Source organism: Propithecus coquereli, unplaced genomic scaffold (assembly GCF_000956105.1).
Source record: "Propithecus coquereli isolate 6110/MARCELLA unplaced genomic scaffold, Pcoq_1.0 Scaffold57, whole genome shotgun sequence".
Lineage (NCBI taxonomy): Eukaryota > Metazoa > Chordata > Mammalia > Primates > Indriidae > Propithecus > Propithecus coquereli.
In genome coordinates this window covers 7,307,971-7,325,785 of record NW_012151618.1, presented here as the reverse complement: position 1 = coordinate 7,325,785, position 17,815 = coordinate 7,307,971, and the positions used below count along the sequence as shown (strand labels likewise).

The window sequence follows — 17,815 nt, the reverse complement described above, 5'->3', positions numbered from 1 at the left end:
GCACCCAGCCTATTTTCTTATATTTAATAGGAATAAGGGAATAGTTGTAGTATCATGCCTTCTGTGCAGATCTATTTTGAATTGCCTTCTGTTTTGAATTATATACTTTATTAGGGATTATGTTAATAAATATTAAGACTTTTTAAATGGTTTAGAAATTTGGTTGTAACTTTGTATATAGAAAGCTAATTGAAATAATTTGATCAGTTGTCAGAATACCCTAATTTGATTGACTGTATTTTTTAAAAAAATCAATAGGGACAGATATATGTATATATATTTTTTAAAGAGACAGGGTCTTGCTCTGTTACCATGCTGGAGTGCTGTGGCTTTCTTGATCATAGCTCACTGTAACCTTGAATTCCTGGGCTTAAGCAGCCCTCCTGCCTCATCCTCCCAAGTAGCTGGGACTACAGGCCCATGCAACCATGCTTGGCTAATTTAAAAAAAAATTTTTTGTAGAAATGATCTTGCTATGTTGCCCAGGCTGATCTCAAACTCCTGGGCTTCAGTGATTCTCTCACCTCTTTCTCCCAGAGTGCTGGAATTATAGGCATGAGCTACCACATCTGTCAGGGGCACCTTTTAAATGTAAACTAAAGAACTTCTCATTAAAAGTTTTTATGTAATAAAATTAATTAAAAGAAAGTATAGTGTTCTCAGTGCAATGTACATAAAGACATGGATTGACCAGGCAGTTTCTGATTTTCCTGTTATTCTTTTTCTGATTTCTTATAACTGCTTTTAGATGCGAAAGCACTAATGTTTTGGTGTTAAACTCTCAAATTCCTACTAATCAACAAATTACAAAATGATTGACTATGTTTAACATAAGTAGAAATGCAGTTTTTCTTTTAAAATTTGAAAGTGTTTTCAAGCACCTTGGAAAATCATAATTCAATTTTTAAACTCATTTTGAAAAAAATTTCAAACCTGCTAAAAAATTTCAAGAATAGTACAGTGAATTACTAATAGATTTTGCCACATTTGCTTTTTGTCTCTTTTCTTCCTTCCCACCTTCTCTCCTTCCTTCTTTCCTCCATCCCCCTCTTTTTTTTCTTTTTTTACCCATGTGACATAATTATTTTCTTTTTTACAAATATATGTTGTATCAGGATAGTGAATCATGTACTCATATGCATCACTGCTATTATTCGTAGAAGTGACTTTGTCAGAATCTACTTGAGAATGTTTTGTTCAGTATTCATTTAACTTAAATCATAAATTTTCTTTCTAAAAGATGAAAACGTATAGGCTTTGACTCAGTATGAATATTGATATATTCAAATTTAAAGAAATATAAATATTGTTTTCCTAAGTTAATGGGAACAAAAATTTGGGGACATTTTGACTATGAAGAACATTTTGTAAAGACTGTGTACTCAATCCAGGGAATTTCTTTATAAGTGCCATTAAAATTTTTATTTTTTATTTGAAATGATTTCCTAATCTTGGACCAAAGAAATTTTTGAGTATTTGATACATTTGGGTACCAATTGTATTTTAGATTCAAAATACAAAATGTTTTCATTTAAAGCTCATGTTGGCTGTTTTCAGGGGAGGAAGGAATTAAATCCTAATTTATTCTTTTGTTTTGTTTTGAATTAGGAAGCTCTGGAGGAATATGTGAAAAAAGTAAACTCTATTCAGATGGTAAGAAGAAGTCGTTAAACACTGGAATTATTACTGTTCAGAACTATGGGTCTCATGTACCTCCCAAAGTCTCTCATATTACTTTTGCTCATGAAGTTGGTCATAACTTTGGATCTCCAGTAAGTATTGCCTAATTATCAGAAATTATTTAAAAAGTTATTAGCCTAACTTTTGTCTGTTTACAGTGAAAACAAATATACATATGAATATTTAGTTTTTATGTCAGAATGTAGTAATGTACTTGACCATACTGAAAGGGAGGAATATAGAATATTTGTGATTAAAATAAGAAAAGTAAGCATAACAATGCCAGAATTCTATGAAGGCAAGGAATTTTGTCTGGCTTATTCAGACAAAATAATATCTATATTTCCTGGCCCTGGAACAGTGCCTGGTACATAATGCACTGAAATATCTTTTGAATGAGAATCATTATTCATTGTTTAAAGTACATTTTGAATGTTCAGCAAATTGTGAAATTTTTTTTTCTGCTTTGTTTCTGTTAAAGCATTATTGGGGTTTACTTGGTTTGTCTTTCTCTGTGGAATGAGATCGATATTTAAATAATCTTTTCTAACATACAACAAGGTAGAAAAAAATAGGACAATAAACTCTCATATGCCCCATGGTCCAGAACAAGGATCAGGAAGCTTTTTCTGTAAAGGGCCTGTTAATAAACATTTTAGGCTTTGGGAAGAGCATTTGGTCTCTGTTGCATATTCTTTTTTGTTGTTTTTACAATTTTTTAAATATGGAAAAACCATTTTGGCTTATGCTGTATAAAAAGAGGCTGTGGGCTGCACTTTGCCAACTTCTGATTCAGAGTCAATAATTATCCAGATTTTGCCATATCTCTTTTATGTATTCCTTTCTTTTTCTTTGCTAAGCTATTTAAGGCAAATTGATTTATCCTTACATATTTTGGTATGCATTTCTGAAAAATAGACATTTTCTTATATAACTACAATGTGGTTATTATTCCTAACAAAATTAACAGAAATCTTTGATATTATTTAATGCCTAGTTTATTTGATTGATTGATTGATTGAGACAGAGTCTTGTTCTGTCACCCTGCTAGAGTGCAGTGGCATCATTGTAGGTCACTGCAACCTCAAACTCCTGGGCTCAAGGGATCCTCCTGCCTCAGCCTCCCAAGTAGCTGGGACTACAGGTGCGTGCCACCACACCCGGCTAGTTTTTCTATTTTTTTTAGAGATGGGGTTTCACTCAGGCTGGTCTTAAACTTCTAGCCTGAATGGTTCCTCCTGCCTCAGCGTCCCAGAGTGCTAGGATTACAGGCATGAGCCACTGTGCATGGCCCATTATATTGATTTTTAAAAGACCTAAAGATCAATACAACACAGAAATATGAAATACTGAAAGATATCCTTAGTGATTTTGGTAGAGCTTATTAAAAATAACACTTTGGAAAACTTCACTTGAAGTAGTATGTACATTCATGTTACTTTTACCTTATCACTTGTAAAAATGCAAAATTTTATGGTTTTAAATGTAAATTATCTACTAGTAGCTTAAAATCTGCAAATGCACTTCTCCAATTTCCCCAAGTTTATCGAGTATATGCCATCTCACTAAGTTGCAAGTCTTTCCTCTTCTAAGTCCTGATGATAAATTGACAGGTTATCATTGCTCCTGGATAAAGGATTTAAAATGTGCTTAATCTCTTTACCTCTTGACTGCTTTTGTGATCTGTTCTTAAAAGAGTATTTGAAATTTTAGAGATGAGCAGAGAATTGTTGTTCATGGTTAATTTGCATTTTCAAAGACAAGTAAATCTTCCCTCCTCCCCCTACGGTTTTCTTGGTTCCAGGCCTTACAGGGGAATTGTAGTCTCCTTCCAGCTACTCTCTGTCTTCTAATTCAGGGCTTCTCATTTTAACATACATATAAATCACCTGAGTATCTTAAAATACAGAGTTTGTTTTAGTAGGTCTTTGGTGGGGTCTGAGTTTCTGTATTTCTAATACACTCCTGCTGCTGCTGGTCTTTGGACCACATTGGAGTAGGGAATCTAGACCATTATCTTTTCACTTCTAATGTATTTTCTACCCAGCTGTCAGGTGTTTTTAGTACATTAATGTTGTACTATGTATTGCTTATTGTTTAATGGGTAAATTGGTCTGCATTCTTTGTCTGCCTTGGTGTCTTTTCCTATCATACCACTCTATTTTTAAAGATTCTACCATGCTCAAGTACATCCCATCTTCTGTACGTGTTACTAATTCTGCCATCTATATACATAATAGATGCTTGTCTTTATCTGTTTTATGTTACTATAAAGGAATACCTGAAGCTGGGTAATTCATAAAGAACAGAAGTATATTTGGCTGACAGTTCTGCAGGCTGTGTAAGAAGCATGGTGCCAACAGCCGTTCAGCTTTTTTTGAGGGCCTCAGGCTGCTTCCACTCATGGGAGCAGGCATGTGCAAAGATCACATGGTGAGAGAGGAAGCGAGAGGTGGGAGGTGCCAGGTTCTTCTTAACAGCCAGCTCTGTTGTTCGAACTAACAGAGTGAGAACTCACTCACCCTCCACCCCCAAGAAGGGCATTAATCTATTCATGAGGAATCTGCTCCCATGACCCAGACACCTCCTATTAAACCCCACTCCAACATTGGGGTCAAATTTCAACTTGAGGTTTGGGGGAACAAACATCCAAACTATAGCAATGTGTAATAAATATTTATTGAGTAATTTGATTGTAAGATCAGCCAGAACCATAAACTCCTAAACCTGTCTCCCTTGACATCTTTATCTGAAGTCTCTCTTTTCTCCTCCTGCTATATATCTTGTACTATGTCAACGTTACTTTCCCCCGAATGGTTGATATTATCCCTCATATTTATTCTATCCCAAGTATTTGTTGTGCGTCTATTATAAACTGCTTTGTAAACTTTGTTGTGGTAAGTTGTAATCATAAATGCGACAAGTTCCTGTCTCTTAATGTGAAAATTCTAGTGTGTACCCACTCTTACCAGATTAATCTTTGTGTAAATGTAGTTCTAATCATGCCATTTCTGTTTACAACCTTATTTCCACTATATTGCTGATATTATTCATATACTTTCCTTATCTTAGTATTTAGGGTTTTCCATAATTTGGGTCCAAATATATTTCCAGTGTTGTCTCCCCTCACCTGTCATGTAATTCACAGACCTTTAAAACTTTCTTCTGCCAGGAAGATTATTCCTTCTCATCTTTGGCTATTGAAATCTTGATCCATGTTGTTATATGATGTTAATATGGCCCTTTTTCAGGAAATTTGGCAGTATCTATCAGGACCCTTAAAGTGTTCTACTTTTTAACTCAGTAATTCTACCTCTCGAAATCCAACTGAAAGAAATAAATGGAGAATCTCTTAAAGAGTTATTGTGTTTGAAAATTAAAAATTAGGAAAATATAACCATTGCAGTTTTATTTATAATAGCAAAAAGTTTTTAATGGCCATACAATATGAAAATATTATGGAATGCTCTGCAGTCATTTAAAACTGAAGCTTTGCAGCGTACTCCTTAGACTGTTAAGCTGAAAGAAACATGTATATAACTGTATACATGATATAGTGCAAATTTCATATTAGATTATGATACAGCTAGATATATAGAAAATAGACCAAATGTTAATAGTATTTATTGTTTGTGGTAGATTATGATTGAATTTTTCTTTATCTGTTTTTTATTTTCTAAATTTTCTATAGGATCATATATTATTTTTATAATTAGAAAATTTTTCTGTTTTCTTGTCTAAGATTATATTATAGTTTCCTTGTGAAATCTTTCTTGTGATTTGGACTCTCATAGCACTTTTTGGCGTCCAGGCAAGATAGCCTTTATGTTCTATTTTATGTTTTGCTTATTTGTTTGCTTATTTTATTTCCTTATCTGAGGATGGCAAATAACTCGCGTGGTTGTTTACAACCTCTTACTCCTTCCATGCTGTTAATGATGGTCTATAATATCCCTGGGGCTAATAAAGCAATAATTGGTGAGCAGTGTCTATAATGGATTTATGGGGCAGCAAGTCAGACCACGCAGATATGTCACAATTTGCTATCATTTTTAAATAGAATGTAAGTTCCTTAAAGCCTAGGGATAATGCTTGTCTCATGTTTATATTTTCGTATTATATTTTAGTGCCTCCTTGTATAATAGTGGATGCTCACTAATATTTATTGAATTGAAAAGCGGTAAAATATTCTGTAATGAAATCAAGAGTTACACTGTATTGGAATTTTTTCTTCCCTTTTCTAAAATTCTAATGTTGAAAATAATTCTAGTGCCCTACCTTATCAGAAACCAAATTGAATTCTATGGAATGAAAACATAAAGGAAGATAATATTGGAGAATAGTATAGAGTTGTTAAGTGCTGAATCTAGGTTTAGGAGAAAGCCAAGAGGTATCCGAGAGAACAAAGGTGTGGTAGTAGCGGTCATATTTTTTTTTTTCTTTTTTTGAGACAGAGTCTGACTCTTTTGTCTAGGCTAGAGTGAGTGCCGTGGTGTCAGCATAGCTCACAGCAACCTCAAACTCCTGGGCTTAAATGATCCTCCTGCCTCAGCCTCCCGAGTAGCTGGGACTACAGGCATGTGCCACCATGCCCGGCTAATTTTTTCTGTATAGTTTTAGTTGTCCGATTAATTTCTTTCTATTTTTAGTAGAGACGGGGTCTCGCTCTTGCTCAGGCTGGTCTCCAACTCCTGAGCTCAAACAATCCGCCCGCCTCGGCCTCCCAGAGTGCTAGGATTACAGGCGTGAGCCACCGTGCCCGGCCAATAGCGGTCATATTTTTAAACAGTCGTCTCAGAATGGAGAGTAGAAAATGAAAGATGGGCTCTGAGAAAAAAATAGCATGTCATTAGACAATCCTTTTCTTTCTGGAGAGTAGGGTTGTTGGGTATTCAAAATAAGATTTAAAATAAATAGAACTATTACTCTAGTACCGATGTTTTTCACCCCTTCTGATATATTCTGAATCTTTTGAGCAGCATTGTGAGGTTGGTTGGTTTGTTTGTTTTAGTGCATATCCCCAAGGAGAGCAGGGGCTGCTGGGTTAGCTTGCTTGATCTCAGCACTGGTCACATAAGTGTGTTTACTTTGAGAAAATTCAGGAAGCCATGCTTCGGAACTTTTCTGTACATATCTGATACTTCAGTAAAATTTACCAAAACCAAATACCACTTCTGCGAATTTACACATACACAGAATTCTGTCATCTGTTTATTCCGCAAAGCAAAATTTTTCGTTTTCCTCTTGGTGTTTCTTCATTTTCATTTTAAAATAGATCATTGTGTTTCTATCCCTAGTCAGCATTTTTACTTTTCTTGCTTGCATACTGATTAATAAGTTAGCTATCTTCAATTCCTGTTGTATGTGTGCTTAGCCCCATACCAGTCTTATTTTGTTTCCTTTCTCGTTTTTCCCCACCTGTCTCCCCGAATTAGTTATAACCTGTAATTTAGCATATATTTTAGAGAATATTTAGTAATTTTAGAATAGTTTATATTACTGTTACTAGTTTTAAAAGTAGGTGAGCTTATTTTTAATAGATTTTTATGACAGTTTGTCCTCAGTTCTATTTCCTACCTAGAAAGCTATAAATTGTGGCTAGACCTCCACTGATTTTCCTTCCTTTCTAAGACAGTGGCTCCTAGAAGAGCAAATTGTTTTCCTACTCACAGTATAAAACAATTGTAAGATCCTTTATAAAGGAGAGTCCACAAGCTTCCATTATTCTTTTTGATGAAAACATTACATTTAATCAGATGACCTGAAAACCTTATTTTACTTCCTGTTTATGTAACTCTACATTCTGTTTGACAGCATGATTCTGGAACAGAGTGCACACCAGGAGAATCTAAGAATTTAGGACAAAAAGAAAATGGCAATTACATCATGTATGCAAGAGCAACATCTGGGGACAAACTTAACAACAATAAATTTTCACTCTGTAGTATTAGAAATATAAGCCAAGTTCTTGAGAAGAAGAGAAACAACTGTTTTGTTGGTATGTATCTTTTCCCAACATTTTGTTATAAAGATTTTCAAACATTCAAAAAACTTGAAAGAATTATACAATAAGCACCCATATACCCATCCACCTATATTGTATAATTGTTAAAACTTTGCTGTATTTGCTTTATCACATATTTATTAATCTGTCCATCTTTCAATCTATATTTTTATTGCAATTTAACACATTAACTGTCACACTAGGAAAAAAAATTTTTTTCCTCAGGGCCATGGTGTTTTATTATGAAAATAGAATAAAAACTTTGAAAACAAAATGATCCTTTCTAATTTAATGAAAAATTGGTTATTTTTTATTGTTTTCTGCTTATGAGTTATATGCTACTTTAAAAATAGTTTACATGGCTCCCAAGGTAGGGACATATGAATTACATACGCTTCACAAGGTCCTGGGCTCAAAACTGGTGTAAGTTAATAAATACAACTCACATGGCAGTTAATGTATTAAAGTAAGTGGTGACCATCAGTATACTTCACCCCTAAACACTTTAGCCTGCCTGTCATTAACTAGAGTTCAGTATTGTTTGGAGTTTTTTTTCTGTTTCCTACATAAGTAAAATGCACAAATTTTAAGTGCACATTTGGTGAGTTGTTGTTTTGTTTTGTTTGTTGAGATAGGATCTCACTCCAATGCCCAGGCTAGAGTGCAGTGGTGTCACCATAGCTCACTGCAGCCTCCAACTCCTGGGCTGAAACGATCCTCCTGCCTCAGCCTCCTGAGTAGCTGGGACTACAGGTGTGTGCCACCATACCTGGCTAATTTTTAAAAATATTTAGGTCTTGCAGTGTTGCACAGGCTGGTCTTGAACTCCTGACCACAAGTAATCTTCCCACTTGGTCTCCCAAAGTGTTAGGATTACAGGCATGAGCCACCGCGCCCAGCCCATTTGATGAGTTTTAACAAATGCATTTACCTTGTGCAAACTAAGTACCTATCAAGATAGAGAACATTTCTGCCACCTCAGAAAGTTCTTTTATTCCCCTTCCCAATCAATCTCTGTTCCTAATACACCTCCAGAGGCAACCGCTATCTGATTTATTTCACCATAGATTGGTTTTGCCTCCATATAAATGGAATCATACAGTTCGTACCCTTTTGTGGAAGGCTACTTTAACTCAGTGTAATATTTTGAGATTCATTATTAGTATTTTACTCCTTTTTATTTTTGAGTAGTATTATATTGACTGAATGTATCCCAGTTTGCCCATCTACTCTTCTATTAATGAGTACCTGGGGCTTTTGGGTTTGGGCTAGTGTAAATAAAGCTGCTATGAAATTATTTTTCTCTTATTGTATTAAAATATATATAACATAAAATTTGCCATTTCAACCAATTTTAAATATGCAATTTTGTGGTATTAATTACATTCACAGTGTTGTGCAGCCGTTACCATTATCCATTTCCAAACTGCTTTTCATCATCCAAAACAGAAATTTTATAAACATTTAGCAATAACTTCTCTCCCCTTCCCTTAGCCACTGGTAACCTCTAATCTACTTTCTTTCTGTTCTTTTTTTCCCCCCCTGCCATTTAGCATATCATAATAATCTACTTTCTGTCTTTGTGAATTAGCCTATTCTAGGTGCCTCATACAAGTGGGATTATACAATGTTTGTTCTTTTGTGTTTGTCTTATTTCACTTAGCATAATATTCTCAAGGTTAATCCATGTTGTAGCATGCATCAGAACTCCATTTTTTTTAATGTCTGAATAATATACAATTCTATACATAGATTACATTTTGTTTTTCCATTTGTCTGTTATACCTTTCTTGTGTCATTTAACATAGTCAGCCATGTGGCATTTAACATATTCTAAATACTCTACCTTGTATTATGGTTTTTTTGGTGTGTCCTTGTTTCTCAAGATTATAAGTTACTTGAGGAAAAACACTGAAGCCTATTCATCTTTGTATGTAAAGAGCATTCAAAGAGGGGTTAAACATGTGACAGCAAAGGGGAAAGAATTGAGGAAGATTTCCAGATAAACATGGCTTTTTGTCTTTAATTAAAAATTTTATAGTTATAGATTCACATAGTTGTAAGAAGTAATAGATTCTCTGTGTCTTTCACCCAGTTCCCCTCAATGGCAATATCTTGCAAAACTATAGTACAGTATCACAATCAGGTTGTTGACATTCATACAATCCTTAGATCTTATTCCCCAGTTTTCCTTGTTCTCATTTCTTTGTGTGTATTTTAGTAGTATATAATTTTATTACATGTGTAGGTTTATGCATCCACTACCACAGTCAAGATTCAGAACAGTTTCATTAGCACAAGGATCCCTCAGTGTTACCCTTTCCTCCTGTTGTTCCTTCCCCCACCCTAGCTGTTCTCCATTTCTAAAATTTTGTCACTTCAAAAATACTATATAAATGAAAACATACAGTATATAACCTTTTGGGGTTGCCTTTTTTTCCCCACTTGGCATAAATCTCTGGAGATTCATCTAAATTGTTGCCTTTATCGATAGTTTGTTCTGCTTTATTTCTAAGTAGTATTCCATGTATGTATATATAGCCGTTTGTTTAACCAATCACCTATTGAAGGACATCTGGGCTGTTTACAGTGTTTAACGGTTATGAATAAAGCAGCTATAAATCTTCATGTACAGGTTTTTTTGTGTGAACACACTTTTTTATTTCTTTGGGATAACGGCCCCAAAATCCAATTGATGAACCATGTAACAATTGCTTGTTTTATTTTGTACAAAACTGCCAAACTGTTTTCCAGGGTGGCTGTACTATTTCACATTCTCACCGGCAGTATATGAACAATCAGATTTTTCTGCATCTTCACCAGCATTTAATGTTTTCACGATTTTTTATATTAGCCTTTCTGCTAGGTGCATAGTAATATCTCATAGTTTTAATTTACATTTCTCTGATGACTAAAGATGTTGAACATCTTTTCATATGCTTATATATTTGCCAGCTATATATTTTCTTTGATGAAATGTCTGTTCATTTTTTTGGCCATTTCTAAGGAGATTTTTTTTCTTTTAAGTTTTGAGAGTTTTTTTATATAGTCTAGATTCTAGTCATTTGTCAGATAATTGGTTTTCAAATATTTTCTCCCAGTCTGTAGCTTGTTTCTTTTCATCCTTTTACAGTTCTTCTCAGAGAAAAAGTTTTAAATTTTGATGAGGTCTAATTGATCAGTTTTTTCTTTCATTGATTGGCTTTTTCTTTTAGAGGGACAGATTGAAATTGCATTGATGTTATCATTTTTGTTATTATTATCACCATTACTGGCAGTTTTTCTAACACTTGTTAACATAGAAGTGCTAGGTAGGTTCTTCATTTGTAAAGTGGGTTTTCACAGTAAACTTTCTGATTGAAGTTGACTTTTAAAAATGAGCATATTGCTTTGTATATATTATGGGAAAGAAATTTGTTTCTTAAATTATAACAAAATGTTTATTACAATTTTTGCATTTAAGTAGTACCTTTACTGTATTTAAGCTGTTAGCATGTTAGGACATAGCTAATTTGAAGTAGTAATTCTATATGAGATAAAAATTAACATGTAGTAAATATTGCCTCAGGTTTTTCTGACTTTGTCATTTTCTCTTTTCTCCTAAATTGCATGTCACATGAATTATAAAATTATTACCAGACTTTTAAAAAATAATTATTTACTTAGTGTATATGTACACATGCAAACTTCTAGTTTTGGAGAATAAAAGAGATTGTTTAAAGTGAAACAGGGATGAAGCTTCATAACTAAAGTTAATAGTTAATAGTGCTTTAATAGTTGATGTGGTTAAAGATAAGAATGAACTTTCTGAATATAAAGCCAGTCTTTCTAGAACATTTTTGATTCAGATATTCCTTATGTGGGGTACTGTGTTGGAGTGTGTTCCCTTCTACTTACTCATTTCTCAATTTAAAGCCTGTACTATGACCATTTTCCACATTGAGTAGAAAGGAAAGAGCACCAGATTGTAGACCTAGGAGACCCTGGGTTTAGTCTGTGTTTTGCCCGTACTGGGGTATATGTTCTCTAGCAAGTTACAAACTCCTTGCAAGTTAGTTTTCTTTTCTAGAAAATGAAAGCATTTGATTTTTATCATTCCCTGCAGGTGCTAAAGTTGTTTGATTTTATGATCTTACAAAGAGTAGCATTCTTATTCTAATTTTAAATTCCATTGATAAAAATCAAAGAATGGTAGAAGACAGGTAAAGAAATTTTCTAAAATTATTCACTGTGCTTAGACCAGACTGTCTAACCATAATCACCTGAAATTTGTCCTGATATGGTTAGGCTCTATGGGAATACAAAAGATTCAAATAATACATGTTTCTTCCCTTTAGAAGCTTGGTCTATCTAAGGAGCAAAATTAATGTATATTTTTAAAGAATTACTTATTAACTGCATTCAGTCATCCAAATAGAATGTGGGGAATTCCATAGGATAAAATCTCACTCAACTTCTTTAACAAATAAATGGTATAAAAATAAAAAGAGAGGGAGGAATGTGTTATACATTAAAAGAACTTAAAAGACATGACAACCAAAAGCTTATCTCCAGTGAGATTGTCCTTTATCAAACAGTCCCAAAACAATACATGTTGGAGTGGATGTGGAGAGATAGGAGCACTCATATACTGCTGGTGGGTGGTGGGATTGCAAACTAGTACAAGCTCTGTGGAAAGTAATACGAAGATACCTCAAAGAGCGATAAGTAGAACTACCATTTGATCCAGCAATCCCATTACTGGCCATCTACCCAAAAGAATAAAAGACATTCTATAAAAAAGACATCTGCACTAGAATGTTTATAGCAGCATAATTCATAATTGGAAAGATGTGGAAACAACCCAAGTGCCCATCAATACATGAGTGGATTAATAAAATGTGGTATATGTATACACCATGGATTTCTACTCAGCCACAAAAAACGATGGTGATATAGCACCTCTTGTATTATCCTGGATAGAGCTGGAACTTATTCTACTAAGTGAAGTATCACAAGAATGGGAAAACAAGCACCACATGTACTCACCATCAAGTTGGTATGAACTGATCAACACTTATGGGCGCATATAGTAGTAACATTCATTAGGTGTTGGGCAAGTGGGAGTGGAGGCGGAGGGGATGGGTACACATCTGATGGGTGCGGTGCGCACCGTCTGGGGGATGGACACGCTTGAAGCTCTGACTCAGGTGGATCAAAGGCAATATACATAACCTAAACATTTGTACCCCTGTAATATGCTGAAGTAAAAAAAAAAAAAGCAACCATGGCGGGAGGGGTTGCAATCAGGGAACCTTGTTTGGAACTTGATTCAGACCAACCAATTGTAAAGAGACAGTTGAGGACAATCGAATATGATTTGGCTATTAGGTGCCGTTAAACATACTGTTAATTTTGTTTGATGTGATCGTGGTTATTATAGTTAGGTTTTAAAAAGATAAAACTTCTTATCTCTTAGAAATATACTCTAAATTATTTACAGGAGCAATAATAGGTGAAGTTGTTTTAAAATACTTCAGAAAAAAATAAATTGTGGGGGTAAATGAAGCAAGAACAGCATGTTTTCCATAGTCCGTAGTTAAAGCTAAGAGATTGGTACGTGGGAGTTCATTGTGCTGCTTCTTTTATTATTTTTATGTGTATTTGAAATTTTCTGTAGGAAAAAGGTTTAATTTTTTTCCTGATTGATGACGTACCAACTTAATTTGTATTTGTGTGATATAAATAGTGCAGTCATGGTACAATTAAGCTTAGTGTGGAATGGCCTAGATAGCAAGTTACCACTTCTAGAAGGGACCATCAGGTCAAATCCCCTCACTATACAAGTCAAGGGCCCCAAAAGGGAAGTGATTAGTGCAAGGTCACATTGCTAGTTAGTAGCAGAGCCCCTGTTAGAATTAAGTCTCAAGATTTCCAGATTCCTAGTTTGTACTATTTCTTTTATTCATCAAAGATTTCCTTTATCCTTTTGTTTTGAAGCTCTAAAGAGTTTGTGAATTTTAAATAAATTAATGCATGCATATAATGCTTACCTTATCTTATTTACTTTCCTCAGAATCTGGCCAACCTATATGTGGAAATGGAATGGTAGAACAAGGCGAACAGTGTGATTGTGGCTATAGTGACCAGTGTAAAGATGAGTGCTGCTTTGATGCAAACCAACCAGAGGGGAAAAAATGTAAACTGAAACCTGGAAAAGAGTGCAGGTACCTTGCTAATTCCAGTAATGTTAATGTTCCTGTAAAATCACCTGAAAGCAGTTATAACAAATATAAAACTGAAATTAAAAAATGCATATGGTTTTAAAACTTTGTTTTTCTTTATTGCTGTTTTATTTATTTTGCTGAAATAGTATTGGTTAGTGCCCTCTTGTTGGCAGATTGAACTACTTGTAATGGTATTTTGTGTGATGGGTGTTAATAAGGACATACAAAGGATTCTCAAAAAACGTTACTTAGTTACTAACTTCAAAAATGTGACTATCTTTCATATTTTTAGAATCTTTAAATATTTAGGTAATATGGAGTCCGTACACTTTATAACTTGGTGCCACATAATTATTTCACTTGTCAAATTACTTTGGTAGTGATAGATATAAGCAATAGAATATTATTTATACAATACTATTTATGTATCTATCTATCTGTGTATCTGTCTGTCAGTCTATCACAGCAACCTCATGCTCCTGGATTCAAGCGATCCTCCTGCCTCAGCCTCCCAAGTAGCTGGGACTACAGGTGCACACCACCACGCCCAGCTAATTTTTTCTATTTTTAGTAAAGATGAGGTCTCGCTTTTGCTCAGGCTGGGCTCGAACTCCCAAGCTCAAGCGATCCTCCTGCCTCTGCCTCCCAGAGTGCTAGGATTACAGGCGTGGGTCACTGCGCCCGGCCTATACAATACTTTTTAAATGGCTGGTCTGTATATTCTAGTTTGATTTTAGCATGTAAATATGATTAAAACTGATAAATTGACTGATGCAGATGTAACTGAAAAAACACTGATAAATTGCCTAACATTAAATTCATTTTCCAATACAACTTCTCTTACTCTATTTCACTAAAGGCAAATAGAGTGAGAATGAGGAATATAGTATGCCTTGACTATAAAAACAAGGCAGTTAATCACTTTTCTACATTCCTTAGAATGTTTAAACTTAGTAGCTTCTTATTCCAATTTTTTATTGATAACATAATTGTATATATTTGTGGAGTACACATGATATTTTGATGCATGTATATAATGTGTAATGATCAAATCAGGGTAATTTATTAATAGGATATCCATCACCCCAAATGTTTATCATTTCTTTGTATTGGGAACATTTCAAATCTTCTCTTACAGCTATTTTGAAATATATAATAAATTATTGTTAACTGTAGTCATCCTACTATACTGTTGAACATTGGAACTTACTCCTTTTTTCTAACTGTATTTTTGTACCCATTGACCAACCTGTCTTCATCCCCTTCTTTACTATCCTTCTCAGCCTCTGGTAACCATCATTCTGATCTCTACCTCCATGAGATCAATTTTTTTTAGCTTTCACATGAGTGAGAACATGTGATATTTGTCTTTCTGTGCCTGGCTTATTTTACTTAACATAATGACCTCCAGGTCCATCCTTGTTGCTGCAAATGATAGAATTTCATTCTTTTTTTTTTTTTTTTAATGGCCAATTGGCATTCTATTTGTATACATACCACATTTTCTTTATCCATTCATCTATTGATGTACACTTAAGTTGATTCCATATCTTGGCTATTGTGAATAGTGCTGTGGTAAACAAGGGGGTGCAGTTATCCTTTGACATACTGATTTCCTTTTTTTGGATATATACCTAGTAGTAGGATTGCTGGATCATATGGTATTTCTTTTAGTTTTATAAAGGAACCTCCATATTGTTTTACATTGTGGCTGTACTAATTTACGTTCCCAACAGCAGTGTACTGGTATTCCCCTTTCTTTGCATCCTTGCCAGCATCTGTTATTTTTTTAATCTGTCTTTTTGATAATAGCCATTTTAACTGGGTAAGATGATATTTGATTGTGGTTTTGATTTGCCTTTCCCTGATAATTAGTGATGTTGAGCATTTTTCATGTATCCCTTGGCCATTTGTATGTCTTTTGAGAAATGCCTGATCAAATCCTTTGCCCTATTTTTTTTTTTTGAATCCTACCCTGCTTTGCCCACTTTTTAATGAGATTATTTGTTGAGTTGTTTGAGTTCCTTGTGTATTCTGGATATTAGTCCCTCGTCAGATAAATAGTTTGCAGACATTTTCTCCCATTCTACAGGTTGTTTCTTCACCCTGTTGATTGTTTCCTTTGCTATGGGGAAGCTTAATCCCATTTGCTTATTTTTGCTGTTTGTGTGTGTGCTTTTTTGGTCTTACCTAAAACAAATTTGCCCAGGTCAATGTCCTGATGTATTTCCCCAATGTTTTCTTCTAATGGTTTCATAGTTTGAGGCCTTACATTTAAGTCACATTTTGATTTGATTTTTGTATATGGTCAGAGATGGGAATCTAGTTTCATTTTTCTGCATATGGATATCTAGTTGTCCCAGCAGCATTTATTGAAGAGATGGTCCTTTCTCCAGTGAGTGTTCTTGGTGCCTTTTTTAAAAATCAGTTGACTATAAATATGTAGATTTATTTGTGGGCTCTCTTTGCTGTTTCATTGCTCTATGTGTCTGTTTTATACCAATACCATCCTGTTTTGGTTACTGTAGTTTTGTGTAGTACATTTTAAAGTCAGATAGTGTGATGCCTCCAGCTTTGTTCTTTTTCTCAGGATTGCTTTGGCTATTCGGGGAGGGTCTTCTGTAGTTTCATTTGAATTTTAGGGTTGTTTTTTCTATTTCTGTAAAGAATGCTATTTTTTTTTGTTAGAGATTGCCTTAAATCTGTATATGGCTTTTAGTAGTATGGTCATTTTCAAAATATTCATTTTTCCAATACATGAACGTCTTTTAATTTTTTGTGACCTCTTCAATTTCTTTCATCAGTGTTTTATAGTTTTCATTGTAGAGATCTTTCACCCCCTTGATTAAATTTATTCTTAGGTTTTTCATTAATTTTTTTGTAGCTATTGTAAATGGGTTGCTTTTTAAATTTTTTTTTCCCTCACTCGTTTGTTGTTGTACATACAAATGCCACTGCTTTTTGTATGTTGGTTTTGTATCCTCCAACTTTATTGAATTCATTTATCAGTTGTAAGAGTTTTTTGGTGGAGCTTTTAGGGTTTTCTATATATAAGATCATGTTGTCTGCAAACAGGGACACTTTGACTTCCGTCTTTCCAATTTGGATGCCCTTTATTTCGTTCTCTTGCCTAATTGCTCTGGCTAGTACTTCGATTACTATGTTGACTCAGAGTAGTGAGAGAGGACATTCTTGTTTGCTAGTTCTTTCAGGAAAGGCTTCCAGCTTTTTCCTGTTCAGTATAATGTTGGCTGTGGGTTTGTCACATATGGTCTTTATTGTGTTGAGGTATGTTCCTTCTATACCTAGGTTTCTGAAGGTTTTTATCATGAAGTGATGTTGAATTTTATGAAAGGCCTTTTTTTTTGTGCATCTGTTGAGATGATCATATGGATTTTGTCCTTCATTCTGTTAATGAAATGTATTATGTTTATTGGTTTGTGTGTGCTGAACTTGCATCCCTGGGACAAATCCCATTTGATCATGGTGAATTATCTTTTTAATGTGCTGCTGGATTTGATACAAGTCTGGTTTTCTTTTATTGTTGTGTCCTTGTCTGGTTTTGGTATCAGGATAATGCTGGCCTTGTGGAATGAGTTTGGAAGACTCCCCTCCTCTTTGATTTCCTGGAAGAGATGAGTTGCTATTAGTTCTTCTTTAAATGTTTGTTGAAATTCAGCAGTGAAGCCATCAGGTTCTGGGCTTTTCTTTGTTTGGAGACTTTTAATTACTGATTCAGTCTCTTTACTTGTAATTGGTCTGTTCACGTTTTCTATTTATTCTTGGTTTAATCTTGATAAGTTGTTTGTGTCCAGGAATTTATCCATATCTGTTAGGTTTTCCAATTTGTTGACATATAGTTGTTCGTGATGGTGTTTAATGATCCATTGTAGTTCTGTGGTATGAGTTACAATGTCTCCTTTTT

At 34.4% G+C, this 17,815-nt stretch overlaps 1 protein-coding gene across 1 annotated transcript in view; it reads left to right on the top strand.

Annotated features, from left to right (window-relative positions):
- The window catches only part of ADAM10 (ADAM metallopeptidase domain 10), a 178,252-nt gene that overhangs the window by 124,879 nt on the left and 35,558 nt on the right, over nucleotides 1-17,815 (top strand). The window contains exons 9-11 of the mRNA XM_012658069.1: nucleotides 1,609-1,772; nucleotides 7,495-7,678; nucleotides 13,740-13,890. Of these exons, the coding sequence (XP_012513523.1) occupies nucleotides 1,609-1,772; nucleotides 7,495-7,678; nucleotides 13,740-13,890 (499 nt within the window). The remainder of the gene's footprint in view (nucleotides 1-1,608; nucleotides 1,773-7,494; nucleotides 7,679-13,739; nucleotides 13,891-17,815) is intronic.